Consider the following 20796-nt stretch of genomic DNA (forward strand, 5'->3'; position numbering starts at 1 on the left):
TACGTCTCCTTACTCAGCAAACTCCTCACTGTTTCAGGATTCATCTTGCTTATTGTAGAAAGTCATTCCTGACTAGTTCAATGTGCTAGCCTATTTGTATGCTATGTTGGAATTGTTTTTGCTTTCTTAGCTGTATCCTGCAAGTTTTTAGCAGAAGTAAATTATTATGGAACATCTCCTTATGTGAGTTTTCCTTTAATTTTTAATTTTCGTTTGATTTTGGCCAAGGTCTTCATAGAAGAAAAATTACTTGTGTACGTAAAAGTGATCATATGGTCATGTCTGATCAAAGCTGTGACCACTTACCAGTTCCATTGCTGGTGACTGAAAGGTGCAATACGGACTGTGAACTCAGGTAAGAAAAAGAGAGATAATGTAACCAGATAAAAATCAACAAGTGAGATAAGATGTAAAGAATCTACTGCAGTGCCTGGTATAAGATGGACATGTAATTAATGTCTGTCCTTTCCCAGTCCCTTAAAAAACTTTAGACCTGCTAATTTATTGTGACACTCAGCAATTGGTTTGAGTCTTTTATTCATAGTATTTGCTGAATTTCAGAGACCTCAATATTTTGTGTAAGAAGTGGAAACAAATTTGTCTGTAAAATAAATACAGGAAAACTCTAATCTGAAAACCTATGGTTTAAAGCTCTGAAACAATACATTTAATAGCCTTATCCTCTAGTTCCCACTGAACTCATGTACCAATAAACTTTTAAAGTTTGAGGATTAGAGAATCAATAGATTGATTTGTCTATCTTATCAGCATTTTGTCCATTAAACATTAAGTAACAAGATCCTAGATCATGGCAGGCAAGTTTTTCTTCTAAAATTTTTGTCATTTGTTTTCTTATGGTGGGTCTTACAGTGATGCTAAGAGCAATAACCCCATCTAGCATGTGACAGTCAACATTCAGAGATGGCCAGAATCTCCTTTACTCAGCGAGGATGAGAATTTTTATGTATTTGTGGTGGTGTTTGGAGACATACGGTGGAAGGCTAGTGGTAGAATGGCATGTACAAGTTGCATCCACTGCCTTGCAATAGAGTGAAGTGCAATGAAATCCTTGAGATGCTGTTCGGATGGAAAGAAGCTCCATGAATTCTCTTCTTTGCTGTACTGCTGCACTCATACTGTCTGAGAGATTGCTTGAGTGTAATTGGGATAATTTGGCTAACGCTGGCAGATTGTACTTGTGGAAAAAAAATGTTCTCTCTGAAAACATGTCTAAAAGTAGATTATATGAGTTGATGAGAAAATATGATATGCTTTATAAAGACGAGTTTACCAACTTTTAAAGGCTTTTGATGTAGTCATGTTCCTAGATGTTCTCTGATCCTCAGTCAAATAAAGATGTTGCATAGGGAGACACCACCTGATTATAGGTCAGATATATTTGGTTACAGTTTTAGATCTGCCACTAAGTAACATTAATCTTAATCTCAATCAATTGTTTTCAAAAGTCTAGGGAGAGGTTTGGGATTCCTAGAAAAAGAACCCAATTTCCTTGGGGTTCCTCTAGGGTGAGGCTTGGGGTTCCTCCAAACGCCTGGGTATAGTGCTGGTTCCCTACCTCCAGCTTTTATGGATTTGGAGTAAATGTTAAATTTTATTTAGAGAAAAATAAAATTTCTGACAGAAGTTAAGCACATATACCATTTGAATGCACAGCATCACTGGGCTCCATTTTCTCATCTGTATGATGGAAGTCTGGACTCTATGATCTCTAAGAAGTTTTCATCACTAAATCAATGATATATCAAATACTTTTATTATGGCTTGTCCATAATTCTAACATAATTTTTAAAGTTGAATAATATGTGTGAATTTTTCTGAATCCATGTTTTAAATTGTGTTCATCAGCATACCTCCTAAGCATAATAACATCATTTTTCGTAGGTGGCACATCATTGGCAAAAGTCAATGTTCAACCCTTTGCGGCCAAGGATACAAGTCACTGGACATCCACTGTATGAAGTATTCCATTCATAAAGGACAGACTGTTCCAGTAGATGACCACTACTGCAGTGACCAACTTAAACCTCCAACCCGAGAACCCTGCCATGGTGATTGTGTCTTAACAAGGTGGCATTATTTAGAATGGTCTCAGGTACAAAGAAAAAAGTATACCTTAAGAAAAGTTGCTTCTTTGTTTTACGTCTAATTAAATATTTGTCACTTCAGCATAGCATTTTGTTAAAATTTTTATTTTGTGTCCATTTTTCGCCACTTTTCTTTTTTTAATCAGTGTTCCAGGAGTTGTGGAGGAGGGGAGAGGTCTCGAGAATCTTACTGTATAAATAACTTTGGCCACCGTCTTGCTGACAGAGAATGCCAGGACCTTCCCCGAGTGACAATAGAGAATTGCAATGAATTTTCCTGTCCCAGTTGGGCCACTAGTGAGTGGAGTGAGGTAACATTAAATACTTGAGGCTTAGAACTATTAAAACATTGTAAAGGAGATCTTTGTAATGGAAGGCTATGTAATTCAAAAATATTTCAATTTGCTTTATCATGTGGTAAATAACTGTATTATCAAGGTAGTGAAATTTAAAAATGGTTGGCCCTTAAGCTATTTACAGTGTCTGGCCAACAGTGAAATAATTGGTGTTTAATTTATAATCATTTTCATAGTTGGCTTTCCTGGTGGCTTCCCTGGTAGCTCAGATGGTAAAGAATCCTCCTGCAATGTGGGAGACCTAGGTTAGATCCCTGCATTGGGAAGATCCCCTGGAGAAGTGAATGGTAACCCACTCCAGTATTCTTGCCTAGAGAATCCCCATGGACAGAGGAGCCTGGTAGGCTATGGTCCATCAGGTCACAAAGAGTCAGACACGACTGAGTGACTAAGTACATTTTCACGGTATGCATAGTAGACTGAGATACATACTTGTTCTAAGGTCAGTTTGGTACCTTTATTTCTGGAACAAATGGATGTTGCACTGGGATTTGGGCAGCAGAAGTTTGGGGTGGCTGATTTTACCCCATGAATATCTGGTTTTTCTGAGGCATGGAGGGAAAATGTCCTTAATTGTATATTCATCAATTTGAATATACAAATTGATCATTGCATTTTTGGGGGTATTTGTGCTGACCAATACTGAAAGTAATGGTCAGTTGTATTTTTCCAGTGTCTGGTTACCTGTGGAAAAGGAACAAAGCAGCGGCAGGTGTGGTGTCAGCTGAATGAAGATCACTTGAGTGATGACTTCTGTGACCCAAGCACCAAGCCTGAGTCTCAGCGACACTGTGAGCTTCATGCATGTACTTCCTGGCAAGTAGGACCTTGGGGTTCTGTGAGTATATGACAGTATATGGATTTCTGCTCTAATCCGTCATTACAGAATAGCACAGAATTATAGTATGTTCAGTCTTTTAGTGGCTGCATCTAATTTTGGGGTGGCTTTTGGAGAAAGATTCCTGAAATGTAAATCTGTACCTGTACAGTTTTTTCAGTACTGCTAATTTTGCTGTGGTAAATATTCTAGCTTTGACTTTTAACTTACTTTTGTTAACCACACTACAAATTTCTGTATTCAGTATCCTGCCATAAACCATAATAGAAAAGAATATGAAAAAGAATATATATATATATGAATAACTGAATCACTTTGCAATATACCAGAAATTAACATAGCATTGTTAATCAACTGTACTTCAATAAACAATTTATGCTTTCATCAACTTTATATAAACTATAAGCATTTTCATGTTTGGTGCCTAAATTATTCTCTCTACTATATTTAGAGTAGGCGTTGGGAAGTTTTGCCAAACTGGTGGCTAGGAGATAATTTGATGGATGAATTGTGGGCAGCTTAGTATTCTGTACAGATTGCTACACTTGCCAGGAAACCTGCTCTCTACTCTTTAACTCTGTCCTGTTCTTTTCTTTCTTTATCGCTTCAAAATTTACTTAGTATATTAAGTGACATACATACACCAGGTCAATTTGAAAAGTATTTAGTTTGCCTAAACTGTATTGACTCTGCCACCAAAATATGAAGCTTCTATTGATAGTTTTACTGATAACTTTTTAAAGATACAATAATAATTGCCATTTCAATTTCACTATTTTCAGTTCAGTTCAGCTTAGTCACTCAGTCATATCCGACTCTTTGCGACCCCATGGACCGCAGCATGCCAGGCCTCCCTGTCCATCACCAACTCCCGGAGTTTACCCAAACTCATGTCCACTGAGTTGGTGATGCCATCAAACCATCTCATCCTCTGTTGTTCCCTTCTCCTCCTGCCCTCACAATCTTTCTCAGCATCAGGGTCTTTTCAAATGAGTCAGCTCTTCACATCAGGTGGCCAAAGTATTGGACTTTCAGATTCAGCATCAGTCCTTCCAATGAACACTCAGGACTGATCTTTAGGATGGGCTGATTGGATCTCCTTGCAGTTCAAGGGACGCTCAAGAGTCTTCTCCAACACCACAGTTCAAAAGCCTCAGTTCTTTGGCACTCAGCTTTCTTCGCAGTCCAACTCTCACATCCATACATAACTACTGGAAAAGCTATAGCTTTGACTAGACAGACCTTTGTTGGCAAAATAATGTCTCTGTTTTTTAATATGCTGTCTAGGTTGGTCATAACTTTCCTTCCAAGGGGTAAGCAACTTTTAATTTCATGGCTGAAGTCACCATCTACAGTGATTTTGGAGCTCAAAAAAATAAAGTCTGACACTGTTTCCACTGTTTCCTCATCTATTTGCCATGAAGTGATGGGACCAGATGCCATGATCTTAGTTTTCTGAATGTTGAATTTTAGGCCAACTTTTTCACTCTCCTCTTTTACTTTCATCAAGAGGCTCTTTAGTTTTTCTTCGCTTTCTGCCATAAGGGTGGTGTCATCTGCATATCTGAGGTTATTGATATTTCTCCTGGCAATCCTGATTCCAGTGTGTGCTTCATCCAGCCCAGCGTTTCTCATGATGTACTCTGCATATAAGTTAAAGAAGCAGGGTAACAATATACAGCCTTGAGATACTCCTTTTCCTATTTGGAAGCAGTCTGTTGTTCCATGTCCAGTTCTAACCATTGCTTCCTGACCTGTATACAGATTTCTCAAGAGGCACATCAGGTGGTCTGGGATTCCCATCTCTTTCAGAATTTTCCACAGTTTATTGTGATCCACACAGTCAAAGGCTTTGGCATAGTCAATAAAGCAGAAATAGATATTTTTCTGGAACTTTCTTGCTTTTTTGATGATCCAGTGGATGTTGGCAATTTGATCTCTGGTTCTCTGCCTTTTCTAAGAATTGCTTGAAGATCTGGAAGTTCACGGTTCATGGTTCACGTATTGCTGAAGCCTGGCCTGGAGAATTTTGAGCATTACTTTCCTAGCATGTGAGATGAGTACAATTGTGTGGTAGTTTGAGCATTCTTTGGCATTGCCTATTTTATTAGTATCTATATAAATTTGAATAAAGATGTATATTGATTAAATTTCCTCATTTTAAATCTAGAATCTGGAATCAGTTCAGTTCAGTCACTCAGTCGTGTCCGACTCTCCGCGACCCCATGAATTACAGCACGCCAGGCCTCCCTGTCCATCACCAACTCCCGGAGTACACTCAAACTCATGTCCACAGAGTCGGTGATGCCATCCAGCCATCTCATTCTCGGTCGTCCCCTTCTCCCTCCCCCAACCTTTCCCAGCATCAGAGTCTTTTCCAGTGAGTCAACTTGTCGCATGAGGTGGCCAAAGTATTGCAGTTTCAGCTTTAGCATCAGTCCCTCCAATGAACATCCAGGATTGATCTCCTTTAGAATGGACTGGCTGGATCTCCTTGCAGTATAAGGGACTCTCAAGAGTCTTCTCCAACACCACAGTTCAAAAGCATCGATTCTTCGGCGATCAGCTTTCTTCACAGTCCAACTCTCACATCCATACATGACCACGGAAAAAACCATTGCCTTGACTAGACGGACCTTTGTTGGCAAAGTAATGTCTCTGCTTTTTAATATACTATCAAGGTTGGTCATAACTTTCCTTCCAAGGAGCAAGCGTCTTTTAATTTCATGGCTGCAGTCAGCATCTGCAGTGATTTTGGAGCCCCAAAAAATAAAGTGTGACACTGTTTCCACTGTTTTTCCATCTATTTCCCATGAAGTGATGGGACCAGATGCCATGATCTTTGTTTTCTGAATGTTGAGCTTCAAGCCAACCTTTTCACTCTCCTCTTTCACTTTCATCAAGAGGCTTTTGAGTTCCTCTTCACTTTCTGCCATAAGGGTAGTGTCATCTGCATATCTGAGGTTATTGATATTTCTCCCAGCAATCTTGATTCCAGCTTTTGCTTCTTCCAGCCCAGCGTTCCTCATGATGTACTCTGCATAGAAGTTAAATAAGCAAGGTGACAATATACAACCTTGACGTACACCTTTTCCTATTTGGAACCAGTCTGTTGTTCCATGTCCAGTTCTAACTGTTGCTTCCTGACCTGCATACAGGTTTCTCAAGAGGCAGATCAGGTGGTCTGGGATTCCAATCTCTTTCAGAATGTTCCACAGTTTATTGTGATTGACACAGTCAAAGGCTTTGGCATAGTCAATGAAGCAGAATCTGGAATAAAGGACTAATAAAAATATCTACTGAAAATAGATTCTTAACTGTGTACATGTTAAGAAAATTAATTTTATGTAATGTCTGAGCAATGGTGTTTAGTATCTGCTTATATTCTTCCAGTGCACCGCCACGTGTGGACAAGGGTACCAGATGCGTGCTGTGAAATGTGTCAACGAGCTATTTAGTGCAATGCTAGATGACAGACTGTGCCATGGAGCTAGTCGCCCAAGTGACAGGCAGGTAAACAACACCTCTCCATGGATTATAAACAAAAATGTTTGATACAGGAAGATTATTGATGTGTTAAAATGATTTCCATATGTATTTTTCCACTTAAACATTTATGCCTTAAAAATGTATGTGGGTATCAGATAGTTTATTGTTCTTGCTTTTGCCAGCTTTATTGATGGATTTGTTTTTACTCTTTATCTGATATTGGATCACTCATTTAACTTATGTTTCCATCCTTTGAACTACAGAAGGATGATGCGTTATTATGAGTATAATGCACTTCTTAAGTATGGCTTAAAGGTAGTGATCTGTGTTCATTCAGAAGGTTTCAGCTTAGCGATATTTTTGAAAGACTATTACTCTTTTCTTTTTAAATCATCAGGCAGAATGATCCAAACTTTAGCCTTCAGAGTCATACTGTCCCCTTCTAGCCCTTGATAGTACTTTGTACTTTTGGAAAACAAAAACCTTTACATCACTTATTTGTAGTTTACTGTGCAGCTGTTCTTGACTTACATAATTGAGAGATGAAATGAAGTATACGATTTAGTATCAATCATAGTGGTTAATTCATTAATGTTTTATGAGGTCCATTTTTCTTTTGAACAGGATTGTATTGTTACACCTTGCCCAGTTATCCCTAAAATTGGGGCCACTTCCTTGCCAGCTGTTCCCATGAGAAAGATAACACAATGGCGGTATGGTTCTTGGACCCCAGTAAGTGAATTTCTTTAAGAGAAACAGTATTTCTACTATGGAGGCTTTCAGGCATCCACAAAATAGTTGCTCCAGATTTGCCAAATTAATATATGCATTCATTCTCAGGTATTTTGATGGGGATGGTGTTGAAAGAGCATAGGGTTTAGAACTAGGTAATTTAATGACTAAATCCTGTTCTGTCTTTCAAGAGCCCTGTTTCTGTGGGCAAGAATTTAAGTTTTCTAGGTCTGTTTTCTAATCCTACCAAATGAAGATGATAATATTTATGTCATAGGTTATTATGAGAAGCAGATGTGATATTAAGACTTTTATTAGATTTGGAGTATACACTTGCTTTAGTCTTATATGAAAGATTTATTTTAAGTTTCATATATTCTCTGAATATTTTAATTATGAGATCCTATCTTCTCTATTACCTAGGTCTTTCAGAGTTGTCTTAAATCTTAAGATTCTCTTATCTATAACCTTTTCTGTTTCTTTAATTTTGACAAATAGCTAATCACTATTCTGAAAAGTTGAGTGTTTTGTTTTATTATCACAAGCATCTGATTTGTGAAGTTTATTTTTTAAACTCATTGGAATATTCACTGCCCTGTCTTTGAGTCAGAAATGATGTCAGGTGATAATATTTATAAATTAAGTTTTTTCAAGAATCTTGAGGTTTAGAAATTTGAACAACAACCAAGTGTAAAGGATGCGGGAGTGTCCTGTATAATGCTTTGGTATGATTCAATTTTTCAGTGCTCTGTGTCTTGTGGAAGAGGAAATCAAGCCCGCTATGTAAGTTGTCGTGATGCTCACGATGGAATAGCAGATGAATCATTTTGTGCCCACTTACCCCGACCGGCTGAAATAGCTGTCTGTTTTAGCCCTTGTGGAGAGTGGCAAACAGGGAATTGGTCACCTGTAAGTACTTTTATGCAACAAAAGTGAAATGAGAAATTTAAATATAATATTTGAGGTAATGCAGTTTATTGGCTAAATTTGTGATCAGTGTTCAGCTTCCTGTGGCCGTGGAAAAATGACTCGACAAGTTTTATGCATCAACTATCATCAGCCAGTTAATGAGAATTACTGTGACCCTGAAGTCCGCCCTGTGATAGAACAAGAATGTAACCTGGCAGCCTGCCCTCCCACGTACAGCCACTTTCCGAGTTCCTCTGAGCAGCCAAGCCATTTTCCAGGCAGGAATTTTCCATTAACTCACAAACCAGAAGATAATCAAAATCAGGGGGTCCATCCATCAATCAGAGAAAACCAGTGGAGAACAGGACCATGGGGATCAGTAAGCCCTCTTTATTGAGTTATACTAATTCTGTAATTTTGTTATGTTATATGGCCTTTTAATAGAAATGTACATAATGACATCAGATGCTTTTAATGCTAATTATTTCTGAAGATCAGTAGTTTAAATCTTAAAAAGATAAAGCAATTTTTGATGCAGATTACAAATCTCTAGAGTTCTAATTGAATTATACACTAATGTGATATTATAATTACAGAGGAATCCATTTGGAAAAAATCTTAGAGTCCATTATAATAAAAATGAAATCTTTTAAGTGTTAAGATTACCAATGTCTATAAAGAAAAAAATCAAACCCGGAATTTACTATGATAATAGTGCAGTAAGCTGGTGTAAAACCATGATTACTTTGTACAAAAGGTACAATTGTGGTTCGTATTTTGTATGAGATTAATGATACCAAGTAAAGAAAACCAATGTGAAAGTTGGGAAACTTAACATTATCTTTTTTTTTCCTTCCTAGTGAGACCTGAAAACTTGAATTCCTTTTTACTTAACGCCTAGGACAAGGGTGAATTTTTTATGGCAAACTTTAAAGCTTTACCTTCCTGTCAATAAATTTTAATGAAACCCCTAGTAATACCCAGGTTTTTTTGACAGATATTCTTTATTCAAATTATGATTCCAAAGAGGGGTGGGGTTAATTTGGAGAGCTTGAAGTTGAGTCAGAGAACAGTTTTTCTTTTGTTTCAGTGTTTTATACTGTAATTTTGTGACATGGGATCTTCAGTTTGTGTGTTCCTGTGTTCCCATCCTTTCCAGTGCTCTAGCAGCTGTGCTGAAGGTGTTCAACGCAGAGTTGTGGTCTGCCAGGATGAAAATGGGCAGAGTGCCAATTACTGCGATGCAGCGTCCAAACCCCCAGAGTCAAAGCACTGTGATTCAGGACCTTGTCCACAGTGGAACTATGGAAGCTGGGGAGAAGTAAGTTCTACTCTCTCCTAAACTTGTGGAAATTATGACATCCCCTAAGACTGAAAGTTAGGCACTTCATGCCCTTACTGTTTAATAATCTTACTTCACTATACTGGACAGAATTTTTTAAAATTGAGTCAGTAAAACTATAATCTTTTAATAAACATTGTGTCATGGTATAAATCACTCATTTATGATAGGAAATATATACTCCAGATTTTTGACAGAATGCTATCTACTAGCCATTAGGTGACTTCCTAATACCTCTCTAAAACTAGTATATTATTGTCTTAATTTCTTAGAAAATTAGATTGATATAAAGACAGAAAAATAGAGTGATATATAGGCCATATTAATATCCTATTATGGGACCATTCGTTTGATGAATCTAATAGAAATAAAGTGTACAATACACTTGAATCATCCCGAAACCACCCCACCCCACCCCACCCTGGTCCATGGAAAAATTATCTTCCATGAAACTGGTCCCTGATGCCAAACAGTTTTGGGACTGCTGCTTTATGTGATCAAAGAAATAAAAGACTGCTACTAAAAAAAATAAAAAATAAATTGAATAACTATCAATTATTGAGCACTTTCTTCATGTCCTGACCTTCTTTTAGGCAGTGGGATTATGAGGATAATTTTTTTAATGGCTGTAATGAATACTGAGTCCACCTATATTATGCATGAGAAAGAAGAAAGACATTGGCTTTGGATAAATAAAACAAGCCACCTAATTTAATTAGTCAAATATTTGTGTTTAATGATTTGTTAAACATTAATTCATTTATTTTTGATTGCACTGGGTCTCTGTTGCTGCGCTCAGGCTTTCCTTAGTTGCAGCAAAGTGGGGTTCCTCTTTATTGCATTGCTCAGACTTCTCATTGAAGTGGCTTTTCTTGTTGCAGAGCACAGGCTCTAGGCGCACGGGCTTCAGTAGTTGGCAATACGCAAGCTCAGTAGTTGCGGCTCCCAGGCTGTAGAGCTCAGGCACAGGCTTAGTTGCTCTGCAGTATGTGGAATTTTCCCGGACCAGGGATCAAACCCCAGTCCCCTGTATTGGTAGAAGTTTTCCTATCCACTGCAAGGCCAGGAAAGTCCCCTGTTTAATGATTTTCAGTACCTATTTTCTCTCCATAGGGAATTTGGAAATCATTGTTTAAAGATAACACTTCTGATCAGGTGCCAATAAATACAAAGTATGTCTTTAAAATATACTTTTACTATTTTCCAAAATGAAAATAACTTTTTCAGTTGTGAGTTCACTTGTGAGTTCTTGTGAAAATTCAAATAATTTGAAAAATTGTGAAAATATATGAACTTTTAATATTTGATATATTTCCTGCCAGACTTTAGTTCTGTGTGGGTTTCAGAAATAGATTCATTAATTGTACATTTGCTTTGCCACCTGCTGTTCTCATATAATAGATATTCTGAATATCTGTCTATCTTTATAAATTTAGATTTACCTTCATGGATACATGACTATGTATCTTTTGATAGGATACCAAACATTATGTTGTTATTACCTATTACAATACTAATTTTCAAAATTTTGTCTTTAAAAAAAAGGATGGAACTGAAACTTTATTTTTGAAGAAATGTTGAGAGTTGTGAAGAAAAGATAAACTTTAAGCTTTAGCAGTTCTGATTATGTACTCATTACTGAATAAACCAACATATTATTCTCTTTGAAGCCACATAGTTTTTATCTTCCTTCTTATTTTTAGTGTACACAAACATGTGGAGGAGGAATAAAATCAAGATTTGTAATATGTCAGTTTCCCAATGGCCAACTCTCACAAGAGCAAAACTGTGAAATGTTGAACAAGCCACCTAGTGTGATACAGTGTCATATACATGCTTGCCCTGATGATGTATCATGGCATCGGGGACCATGGAAATCGGTACGATAGTACTCTTATTTTTATCCTTCTGTTTTGTTTTATTCTGTCCCTTTTACTTTAATTTTCTCTGTTTATAAATTGTGATTCACACATTTTATCTTCCAATATTTTTTTAAAGCAGACCATTGGCCATCTTGGCTTGTGTCATTAAATTTGATAGTTTGAAAGAGAATTCATTCAAGTACTGTAATATATACATATATATATAATAGTTTTATATGTATTTATTTTTTATAAGTGAATTTTGAACCACAGCACTAATATAATGGAAGTGTTTTTCTTCAGTACCCTTTTGGCTTGCCACAAACTAATTGAAAATGTTTTACTATTTACATTTGTACATAATGTTAACATTGTGCTTGTAACAATGGCAAGTTAAGGCTGTGTCTTGTTTGAGTGTATAACTGTTTGTGGCTTTTGTCTGTCAATGTCCAGTAACTGATCTAAAAGCAAATAACATTTTTATCATTGTTAAACTTTAATATTTTGTTTGGAAATGTGAAAATATTGTATTAAAAAAGATAAATTTACTTACATAAAGTAAATTAATTGTTTACAATTTGTTACATACATCTTGAAAAAGTATGATTTATATAGTAATTTATATGAATGTTCATATCTTCCACTGTGTGGAGTTACTGTGTTTTGGGCTGTTTTAATTTTTTATTTTTTGAAGCCATAGACAAAAATTCATAAATCATCATGAATGATTAATTTCTTCTAGTATTTTTCAACTACCCAGGCTTTGAAGCATAATTAATATATAGATACATTGAAACTAGCATTTTGGTCAATTTTGATATTTTAAATCACAAACAGCCAAGTATACTTCTTTGCGGTGATAAAATGATTGGAGTCTATAATCTATTTATAATTAAGATTATAAAGTTAAACAGTTCTCTATTTGGAAAATAATGAACTCTGATTTTATATCTGAACCTGATGTATGCACTTGTTTTGCTTCACCCAGGTCAAAGTTTTACAGTGAAATGTAAACCTGTTTCAATTCATGCTATTTGAAGAATAGGTCAAGTTCTAGTTCAGACTAAATTCATCTTTTTAGTCACTATGACTGATACAAAACAGCAGAACATTTAACATTATGGGAAGATCTTAAATTGCTACATTAGAATTAGAGAGCCATAACTTTTTGGAAACTAACAAAAGCATTTTGCTATGGAAAGCATCCACATATGTACTTAAAATGTTCACTGACCATCTGCTATATCCTAGGGACTATACTGTCGTGATAATATAAAGGCATATTTGTTACCCTATGAAGTTTACAATCTAATTGGAGAGATTTGAAGTCCTGTAAGAAGTCACTATAGATTTTTTTCTGTTAGTCGTTTTTGGTTGGAAATTCACTTTCTCTGTACTATATCTGTTACATTTTCTTTTGTTTTATTGATTTAATTATAAGCCTAGTCATTAATACGACTTAATCCATAGATTGCCTTCTTGGAATTTGCCTCAATTAGAACAGCAGACATGAAGGTTTTATTTTCCCTATTCATTCATTCACAAAGCATTCAAAATTTACTCATGGCTTCTGCTTTGGGCTATATATTGAAGTTCCTAAAATTAAGTGGTTTGAATCAGATCTTCTGTATCAGGGATCAGCAAATTATCAAACCTGGCCCATTGTCTATTTTTATAAATAACTTTTATTGGAACACAGTCATGCACATTTTTTATGTATTATCTATGGCCGCTTTTGAGACTTTCTTAGACTCAGTAGAGACTTTCTTTTACAATAGAGACTGGCCCTCAAAGCCTGAGATATTTACTATTTGGTCTTTCTGGGGAAAGTTTGTTAATTCCTGTTCTAGTTAATAAACATCATGAAACTTTAAAAATTTGACATACCTAAATTTATAGCATATTGGAATTGCAAATATTAATTTGGGGTCAGTTTTAGATTTTTTGATTCTTTGTTTAAATATTTTCAAATGTTTTAAGGTTTATCAATCTTTTCTACATATTCACTATAGTATTTACATAATTTTACCCCAGCTTTATTGAGATATATAGTCATGTTGTATAAGTTGAAAGTGTACAACCTCACACAATTTTGTTTGTGTTGGATTACATCAAATGTTATATTCCAATAATTTATATCATGATATTTTTTGGTATGTCATAAGTGAAAAACCAAAATGTTCACTAAAGACCCTTTGCAGAGATAACTCTGTCAACTTCACAAAAACAAGTGACCAAGAAAACAATAATTTCAAATGACAAAATAGTAAAACAGAAGTATATGATTCTTCATTGTTTATTACATGTCTGTTCCACAAAGGAGTGCATTGATTAATTCAGTCTTTGCACTAGTAAAGAACTGTAAATTTTTTGATAAATTGAAGATAATTTAAAAATTACAATAATTTAATTTATTGACTTTTAATAAAGTAAATATATATCATTAAAGTTTCGAATTTCTTATTATATGAAGAATTTTAGTCCTTAATTAACCTTTTATATTAAAAGGGTTTAAGGGATCTGAAGTTTTATTGTTAAAACCAGTTATAACGTTTTAATTTACCTCTTTCAGTGTTGCTATGTATTAGCCAGATTTCAGAATACCTCTTATTAACATATCAGATTAATATTCTTTAATGCATAGCTTTAATTTCAGAAAATCCTATTTACTAGGTTAGAAAAGTAAGAAAATGTGTGTGTATGTATATAAGTATACATATATGAATGACGTAAAATCTTAGACACTTTTCATTTTAAAGTAAAATTAAAATACCAAGTGCTAAATAATTAAAATGTAGCTAGGAATGAAGTTGTAAATATACATTAAAATTTTCTCCATGTTGGAAACTTTGTGTTGTAATAATCTATAAGCATGATTAAAGAAAGAAAGTAATCTTAACATTTATCTGTTAATGACTGTATTTTTGTGACTAGTCAATGTGAAATGATTGTATTTTAACCCTTGTTTATTAATGACGTATTGTTAGCCTTGTGCTTTTCTTAATTCACATGTATGTTGTATTTTTATTCCTTGAACCGATACCTAAAATGTTTTAAGTCACTGAACCGATTCTGTATTGTAAAGAATGCCTCTTTTCCTTTGAGGGTTTTTTAAAATAACAAATTGTTAATTTTTCTTATTAAACTTTTAATTGTTGAATAGTATATGTTTTCATAATTTTGCTGAGTATGTATATAAGCTACTGCTATTTTTATATAATCCTATTAGAAACTAACACTGGTTTTTAAAAATAAGATTTATTGTTTATCAATTTTTAAATACTAGGAATTTTAATATTCATATATTATAAATAATGAATAAAAATTTATGGTGTAAACAAACTTAGTAAATTAATAGATGTACTCAAGCCCAGGATAGTCTTTAAAAGGTGAGTAAACTTTTAATTTTTCTTTTATAAAGTGAGTTTATGTTACTACATGTAACATAAACTATTTTAGCAAATGCTCTTTAAATAAATTTTTATTAATTTTTCTATATTTCCCCATAGGCCTCATTTAAGTGATTCATTTTCCTAGAATGTTTTCATTCTGTACATAAAATCAGTTCATATTTGGTAAGAAAATAATGTGCGTTCCATTGTTTTCTGGTGTTAATGATGATCCAACAGAAGTAAAGAGAATAATTTTTTCATTTAAGACTGCTTTTTCTTCTAAAATTGAGAAAATATTTTTAAAAGATGAAAGCTTGGTACTTGAACCCTCTTGATCCTAGTGCTTTCCCAAAGCATTTCTTTATAAAATAATACCCTCCTGTAGCATTGTGTTAAAACATATATATTTATACGTGTGTGTGTGTGTGTGTATGACTAAATTTCAATTAAGATACAATGGAATGTGACAAATAAAAACACTTTCAGAAATGAGCATGGGGTAGCTGCACACACCTAGTAAATCTGCAGTTTGTCAATTTAACAGTTTTGTGTAACAAAAGAACATTGAGGGTCTGAGCAGAAGGGTTGGGCTCCCACTCAAGGTGGAATGCACTTGGAAAGGAACTTGTTACTGCCTCTATTGCTCCTAAGTCCAGCAGCAGCCAGGGGAACAAGGTAACGTGTAGGGAAATGGTTTCAAGAAGCTGTCAATTCTTTGTAAAGTGGAGTGTTCAGTAAAACTACAATAACTGGTTATTTTCTTAAATTTGGAAAAGACACATAAGTATAGCAAAGGGCTGGAAATCTACTTCATTACTAATTTATCCTGGAAATCTACTGAAATAATGTTTCTATTTGTTATATTGCCATACTGTTCTATGGTACATTCAGTAACTCCCCCAAATTCTATGCATTCCCTACATGTTATAGGCATTGTGTTAGTCACTAGAAGTAAATCGGGCACAATCTCTGTGTACAGGGAATTTGCAGTTTAGTGATGAATGTACTAAATAAACAGATGATCAGAAGCAGAATGGGATTCCTATCTCTTTTCAGTAACAACCTTGTGATTCATAATAGTGAAGACTCATAATATTAGGGGCTGCTGTTCAGTTCAGTTGCTCAGCCGTGTCCGACTCTTTGTGACCCCATGAATCGCAGCACACCAGGCCTCCCTGTCCATCACCAACTCCTGGAGTTCACCCAAACTCACATGCATCGAGTTGGTGATGCCATCTAGCCATCTCATCCTCTGTCATCCCCTTCTCCTCCTGCCCCCAATCCCTCCCAGCATCAGGGTCTTTTCCAATGAGTCAACTCTTTGCATGAGGTGGCCAAAGTATTGGAGTTTCAGCTTTAGCATCAGTCCTTCCAATGAACACCCAGGACTGATCACTTTTAGGATGGACTGGTTGGATTTCCTTGCACAGTTAGAGTGGTTCAAAAGTCTGGTTTATTCTAATATGTGATTTCAATAGCTTCCATAGCTGAAAAAATTACTTTGCAAAAGTGCATATCTCCATGTAGCATTACCACTGAATGTTCCTGTTATAAAGTAGTAATTCAATTTAAATCCAATATTTTAGTTATTCAAAAAAATTTATTGAAATTTGACAAATTTCCATTTTCCATTCTGTCATTCACTTCTTGAAAAGTATTATACTAAAAGGAGTTATATCTTTGTATTTTAACAAATAATGTTAAAACTCAGTGAAACTTTGAAAGATTTGGAAACAGTTTAAACATATTAGAAAATTTTGCTCCAAAGTTTTAAATACAATGGAGAGTTTTTATAGTTGGTATATTTATGGTAACAAATCCCATAACACTAGAAGTACTTCCAAGCATTTCAAAATGTTCTCTCCTTAGGAGAAGGATTTTAAAGAAGCAGTTATTATTATTATTATTGTTTTTGCTGCACCAGATCTTAGTTGTGGCATGCAAACTCTTAGTTGAGGCATGTGGACTCTAGTTCCCTGACCAAGGATTGAACCCAGATTCTCTGCCTTGGGAGTTCAGAGTCTTAACCACCAGACCACCAGGGAAGTCCCCCAAAAGCAGTGTTTTCTCATCCAGTGTTAAGTGTCTCCTTTGCCTTAAAGAGAGATTATGAGTCTATTTGTTTAAGTGACAGGTATCACATTTTTATCATTATCATAGAAAAAATTCAGCAAATTTTGAACAAGCCTCTTTTTGTAATAGAGTTAGTAATAGCTTCATCTTCTTGAGCCCATTTGGTACTTTGAATACAATGTGTAAAACTCTGGAGAAGGGCATGGCAACCCACTCCAGTATTTTTGCCTGGAGAATCCCATGGACAGAGGAGCCAGACAGGCTACAGTCCATAGTGTCACACAGAGTTGGACGTGACTGAAGTGATTGAGCACACTGGGCCTAAAACAGAAAAAAAAACCCAGCAGCAGTGTGTCATGACACTCATCTCATTAGAGTGTTACAAATGTATTAATGTGTAACTATAATCATTCATCTTTCTAAATGGGTATGTGTGACATGTGGTGAGTATGCTGAAGGTGAGTTGCAAGTGATGATCTCCCTGCCAGGATACCTGATGTATTATATGCTTGACATATCAGGCTGACATATAACTCCATATGCTAAGTCACTTCAGTCGTGTCCGACTCTGTGTGACCCCATAGACAGAAGCCCACCAGGCTCCCCCGTCCCTGGGATTCTCCAGGCAAGAACACTGGAGTGGGTTGCCATTTCCTACTATAACTCCATATAGTAAAGCTTATTTTCTTATTTTAGGTAAAAACAAATGTGAACAGAAATTATTAAAAATGTTTTGGGTACTCCATTGAATTACCTTGTCTCTGAGATACACTTAAAACTTAAAGGTTCAGTAACATCTCTCAAATCTCATACGCTACATAGTAAAGACTGGAGTTATGTAATTTGTTTTCGTAGACACTATCATCTGCTTCCTGGTTGTACTCCCCCACCCCTAAGATTATACTTAAACTCACCAATGTATGTAAATCCAATAGGAAGTTCCTGTATCATGTCCTATTGTGATATGACCTTTGTACTAAAACTGGTATAATATGATATATATATCATATTATATTCATATATTTGTGATAGTTCAATGAAGTATTACAAAGTTTTTGGTAGATCACATAACAAATTCTTCTATACCAGTTGTAACTGTGCTCTAAGGTGATCCTCTAAGACCACTCTGAGCTATTTTCAATCTTCTTGAACATTTGACATTTTGCAGTTGTGACCCAGGGAAACTCAGAGACTTTGGAAGTAACTATGAAGGGAATGGTGGCTCCTGAGCTGCCAAAAAAATCACCCATCAATCCATTCAAGGTTATAAAGAGTCCATCCTTAATAGTAACTGGGCTAAAAAAGCTAGAGATGAATAAGAATGACATACTGTATTCAAAGGACTCACAGTTCAGGGAAAAATAAATATACACACAAATAACTGTAACAAGACAGAAATAAATGTCATGGAAAGTGAGAAAATATTATGTATCCAGTTGGAGTAATGTAAGACCTTCTGAAGAAGGCAAGAGCCCTGATAGAGAAATAGGATTTAAGTGGGAAAAGAGGTTCCAGATTGGAGACCGCTCTGAGCAAAGCCAGAGGCCAAAAAAGTAGTTTCATTTGACTGGTGTCAGTTGGTTTGTGAGAGACAAGGGGCAGGAATAAAGTTAGAAATATGAGTTGGTCCACAGGAAGGAGGACCAATGAATATTATACTTGAGAGTTTTAAAAATTGAAAATTCTGTAAGTTTTTTTATATGCCATTGAATTTTTTGGAGTAGGATCACAATGGTGTTTTAGGAAGATTTATAATAGGCATTTCTCATCATGAAAACATTCAGAACGTGAGAGACTAGGGAAATCCAGGACAGGACTCTTCTAAAAATTTAGGGTGATGATTTAGGGACCATTCAGTTATTATCACATATTTACAGATGACTTACAACACTCAAACTGTAGTGGAGTACATGAAGCCAGTAGAGGAAAGATTCATGGAACTATTGGACTTCGCAAATGGGACGAAAAGATGTATAAGAGTAAACCTTGTCAAGTACTTTATTGTCAAGATAATAAAGCTGAGAAAAGTCATGGTTGATAATTGTCAGATCGATTAAGTTTGGATCTGAAGAGAGTAAACGTTTAGGGCAACGAGTCAAGGGCTGAAGAGTATTAGGATTACAAACTGCAGATTGAAGAGCCCATTTGATGGTATATAGCTTGGTTTTGTCGGAGAAGTCAATGGCAAGCCACTCCAGTACTATTGCCTAGAAAATCCCATGGATGGAGGAGCCTGGTAGGCTGTAGTCGATGGGGTCGCTAAGGGTCGGACACGACTGAGCGACTTCACTTTCACTTTTCACTTTCACACATTGGAGAAGGAAATGGCAACCCACTCCAGTGTTCTTGCCTGGAGAATCCCAGGGACGGGGGAACCTGGTGGGCTTCCGTCTATGGGGTCACACAGAGTCGGACACGACTGAAGTGACTTAGCAGCAGCAGCAGCTTGGTTTTGTGGAGAAGGAAATTGCAACCCACTCCAGTACTCTTGCCTGGAGAATCCCATGGATGGAGGAGCCTGGTGGGCTGCCGTCTATGGGTTTGCACAGAGTCGGACATGACTGAAGTGACTTAGCAGCAGCAGCAGCTTGGTTTTGTATTAGTTTCATGTAAGAGAGTATAATCTTGATCTCACCAAGAGAAATATAATTTTTCATTTACCAAAAAAGCTTTGAAACAATACTATTACTCTTAAGCCTCCTGAATCTTTAAATATTAAGTCTATCCTACATCTTGAGATTAAGAGTTGTGGTAGCATGCCTAGGTTTGGGTTAAAATTGCTATTGTTTAGCAGAGTAACTTTTGGAAAGTTACTTAACATTTCTAAGATTTTGTTTCTTAGAGTATAAAATAGTGCCTATCTAAAGAGGACATTTTTTAGTATTAAAAGGAACAGTAGGTAAAGTGGTTGACATAGAGCTCATTACTTAAAGATTCCATATATTTTGATTTGTATTATCACTGACCTGCTGAGAAGTACTGGATATTTATGTAGCAGTTAGAACGTGTTAGTGATAGTTACCCAGCACTATATGTAGAGGGTAAAAATACAAATGTAATAAGAGATAGAAGGTAGTACATATTATACATTAAGTACATATTACTGGTTAAGAAAAAACTAAAACAACACAAATTATACATTGAATTGTGACTATCATAATTTTGAGACAAATGTTTCTTTTAATGCAGGAAATATAACTCTAACCTAGTTCCAGTTCAGTTCACTACAGTTGCTCAGTCGTATCTGACTCTGCGACCCCATGGACTGCAGCACACCAGGCCTCCCTGTCCATTACAAACTCCCGGAGTTTACTCAAACTCACGTCCATTGAGTCAGTGATGCCACCCAACCATCTCATCCTCTTGTCCCCTTCTCCTCCTGTCTTCAGTCATTCCCAGCATCAGAGTCTTTTCCAATGTGTCAGTTCTTCCATCAGGTGGCCAAAGTATTGGAGTTTCAGCTTCAACATCAGTCCTTCCAATGATTAATCAGGACTGATTTCCTTTGGGATGGACTGGTTGGACCTCCTTGCAGTCCAATGGACTCTCAAGAGTCTTCTCCAACACCTCAGTTCAAAAGCATCAATTCTTCGGCACTCAGCTTTCTTTATAGTCCAACTCTCACATCCATACATGGCTACTGGAAAAGCCATAGCTTTGACTAGATGGACCTTTGTTCAGTTCAGTTCAGTTCAATC

At 35.9% G+C, this 20796-nt stretch overlaps 1 protein-coding gene across 1 annotated transcript in view; it reads left to right on the forward strand.

Annotated features, from left to right (window-relative positions):
• The window catches only part of ADAMTS20 (ADAM metallopeptidase with thrombospondin type 1 motif 20), a 210082-nt gene that overhangs the window by 117357 nt on the left and 71929 nt on the right, over positions 1-20796 (forward strand). The window contains exons 19-28 of the mRNA XM_055395361.2: positions 229-355; positions 1903-2113; positions 2252-2416; positions 3135-3299; positions 6693-6812; positions 7413-7520; positions 8265-8429; positions 8518-8808; positions 9589-9750; positions 11475-11651. Of these exons, the coding sequence (XP_055251336.2) occupies positions 229-355; positions 1903-2113; positions 2252-2416; positions 3135-3299; positions 6693-6812; positions 7413-7520; positions 8265-8429; positions 8518-8808; positions 9589-9750; positions 11475-11651 (1691 nt within the window). The remainder of the gene's footprint in view (positions 1-228; positions 356-1902; positions 2114-2251; positions 2417-3134; positions 3300-6692; positions 6813-7412; positions 7521-8264; positions 8430-8517; positions 8809-9588; positions 9751-11474; positions 11652-20796) is intronic.

This window comes from Moschus berezovskii, chromosome 6 (assembly GCF_049115385.1).
Source record: "Moschus berezovskii isolate FMDL1 chromosome 6, NW_MosBer_1.0, whole genome shotgun sequence".
Taxonomy (NCBI): domain Eukaryota; kingdom Metazoa; phylum Chordata; class Mammalia; order Artiodactyla; family Moschidae; genus Moschus; species Moschus berezovskii.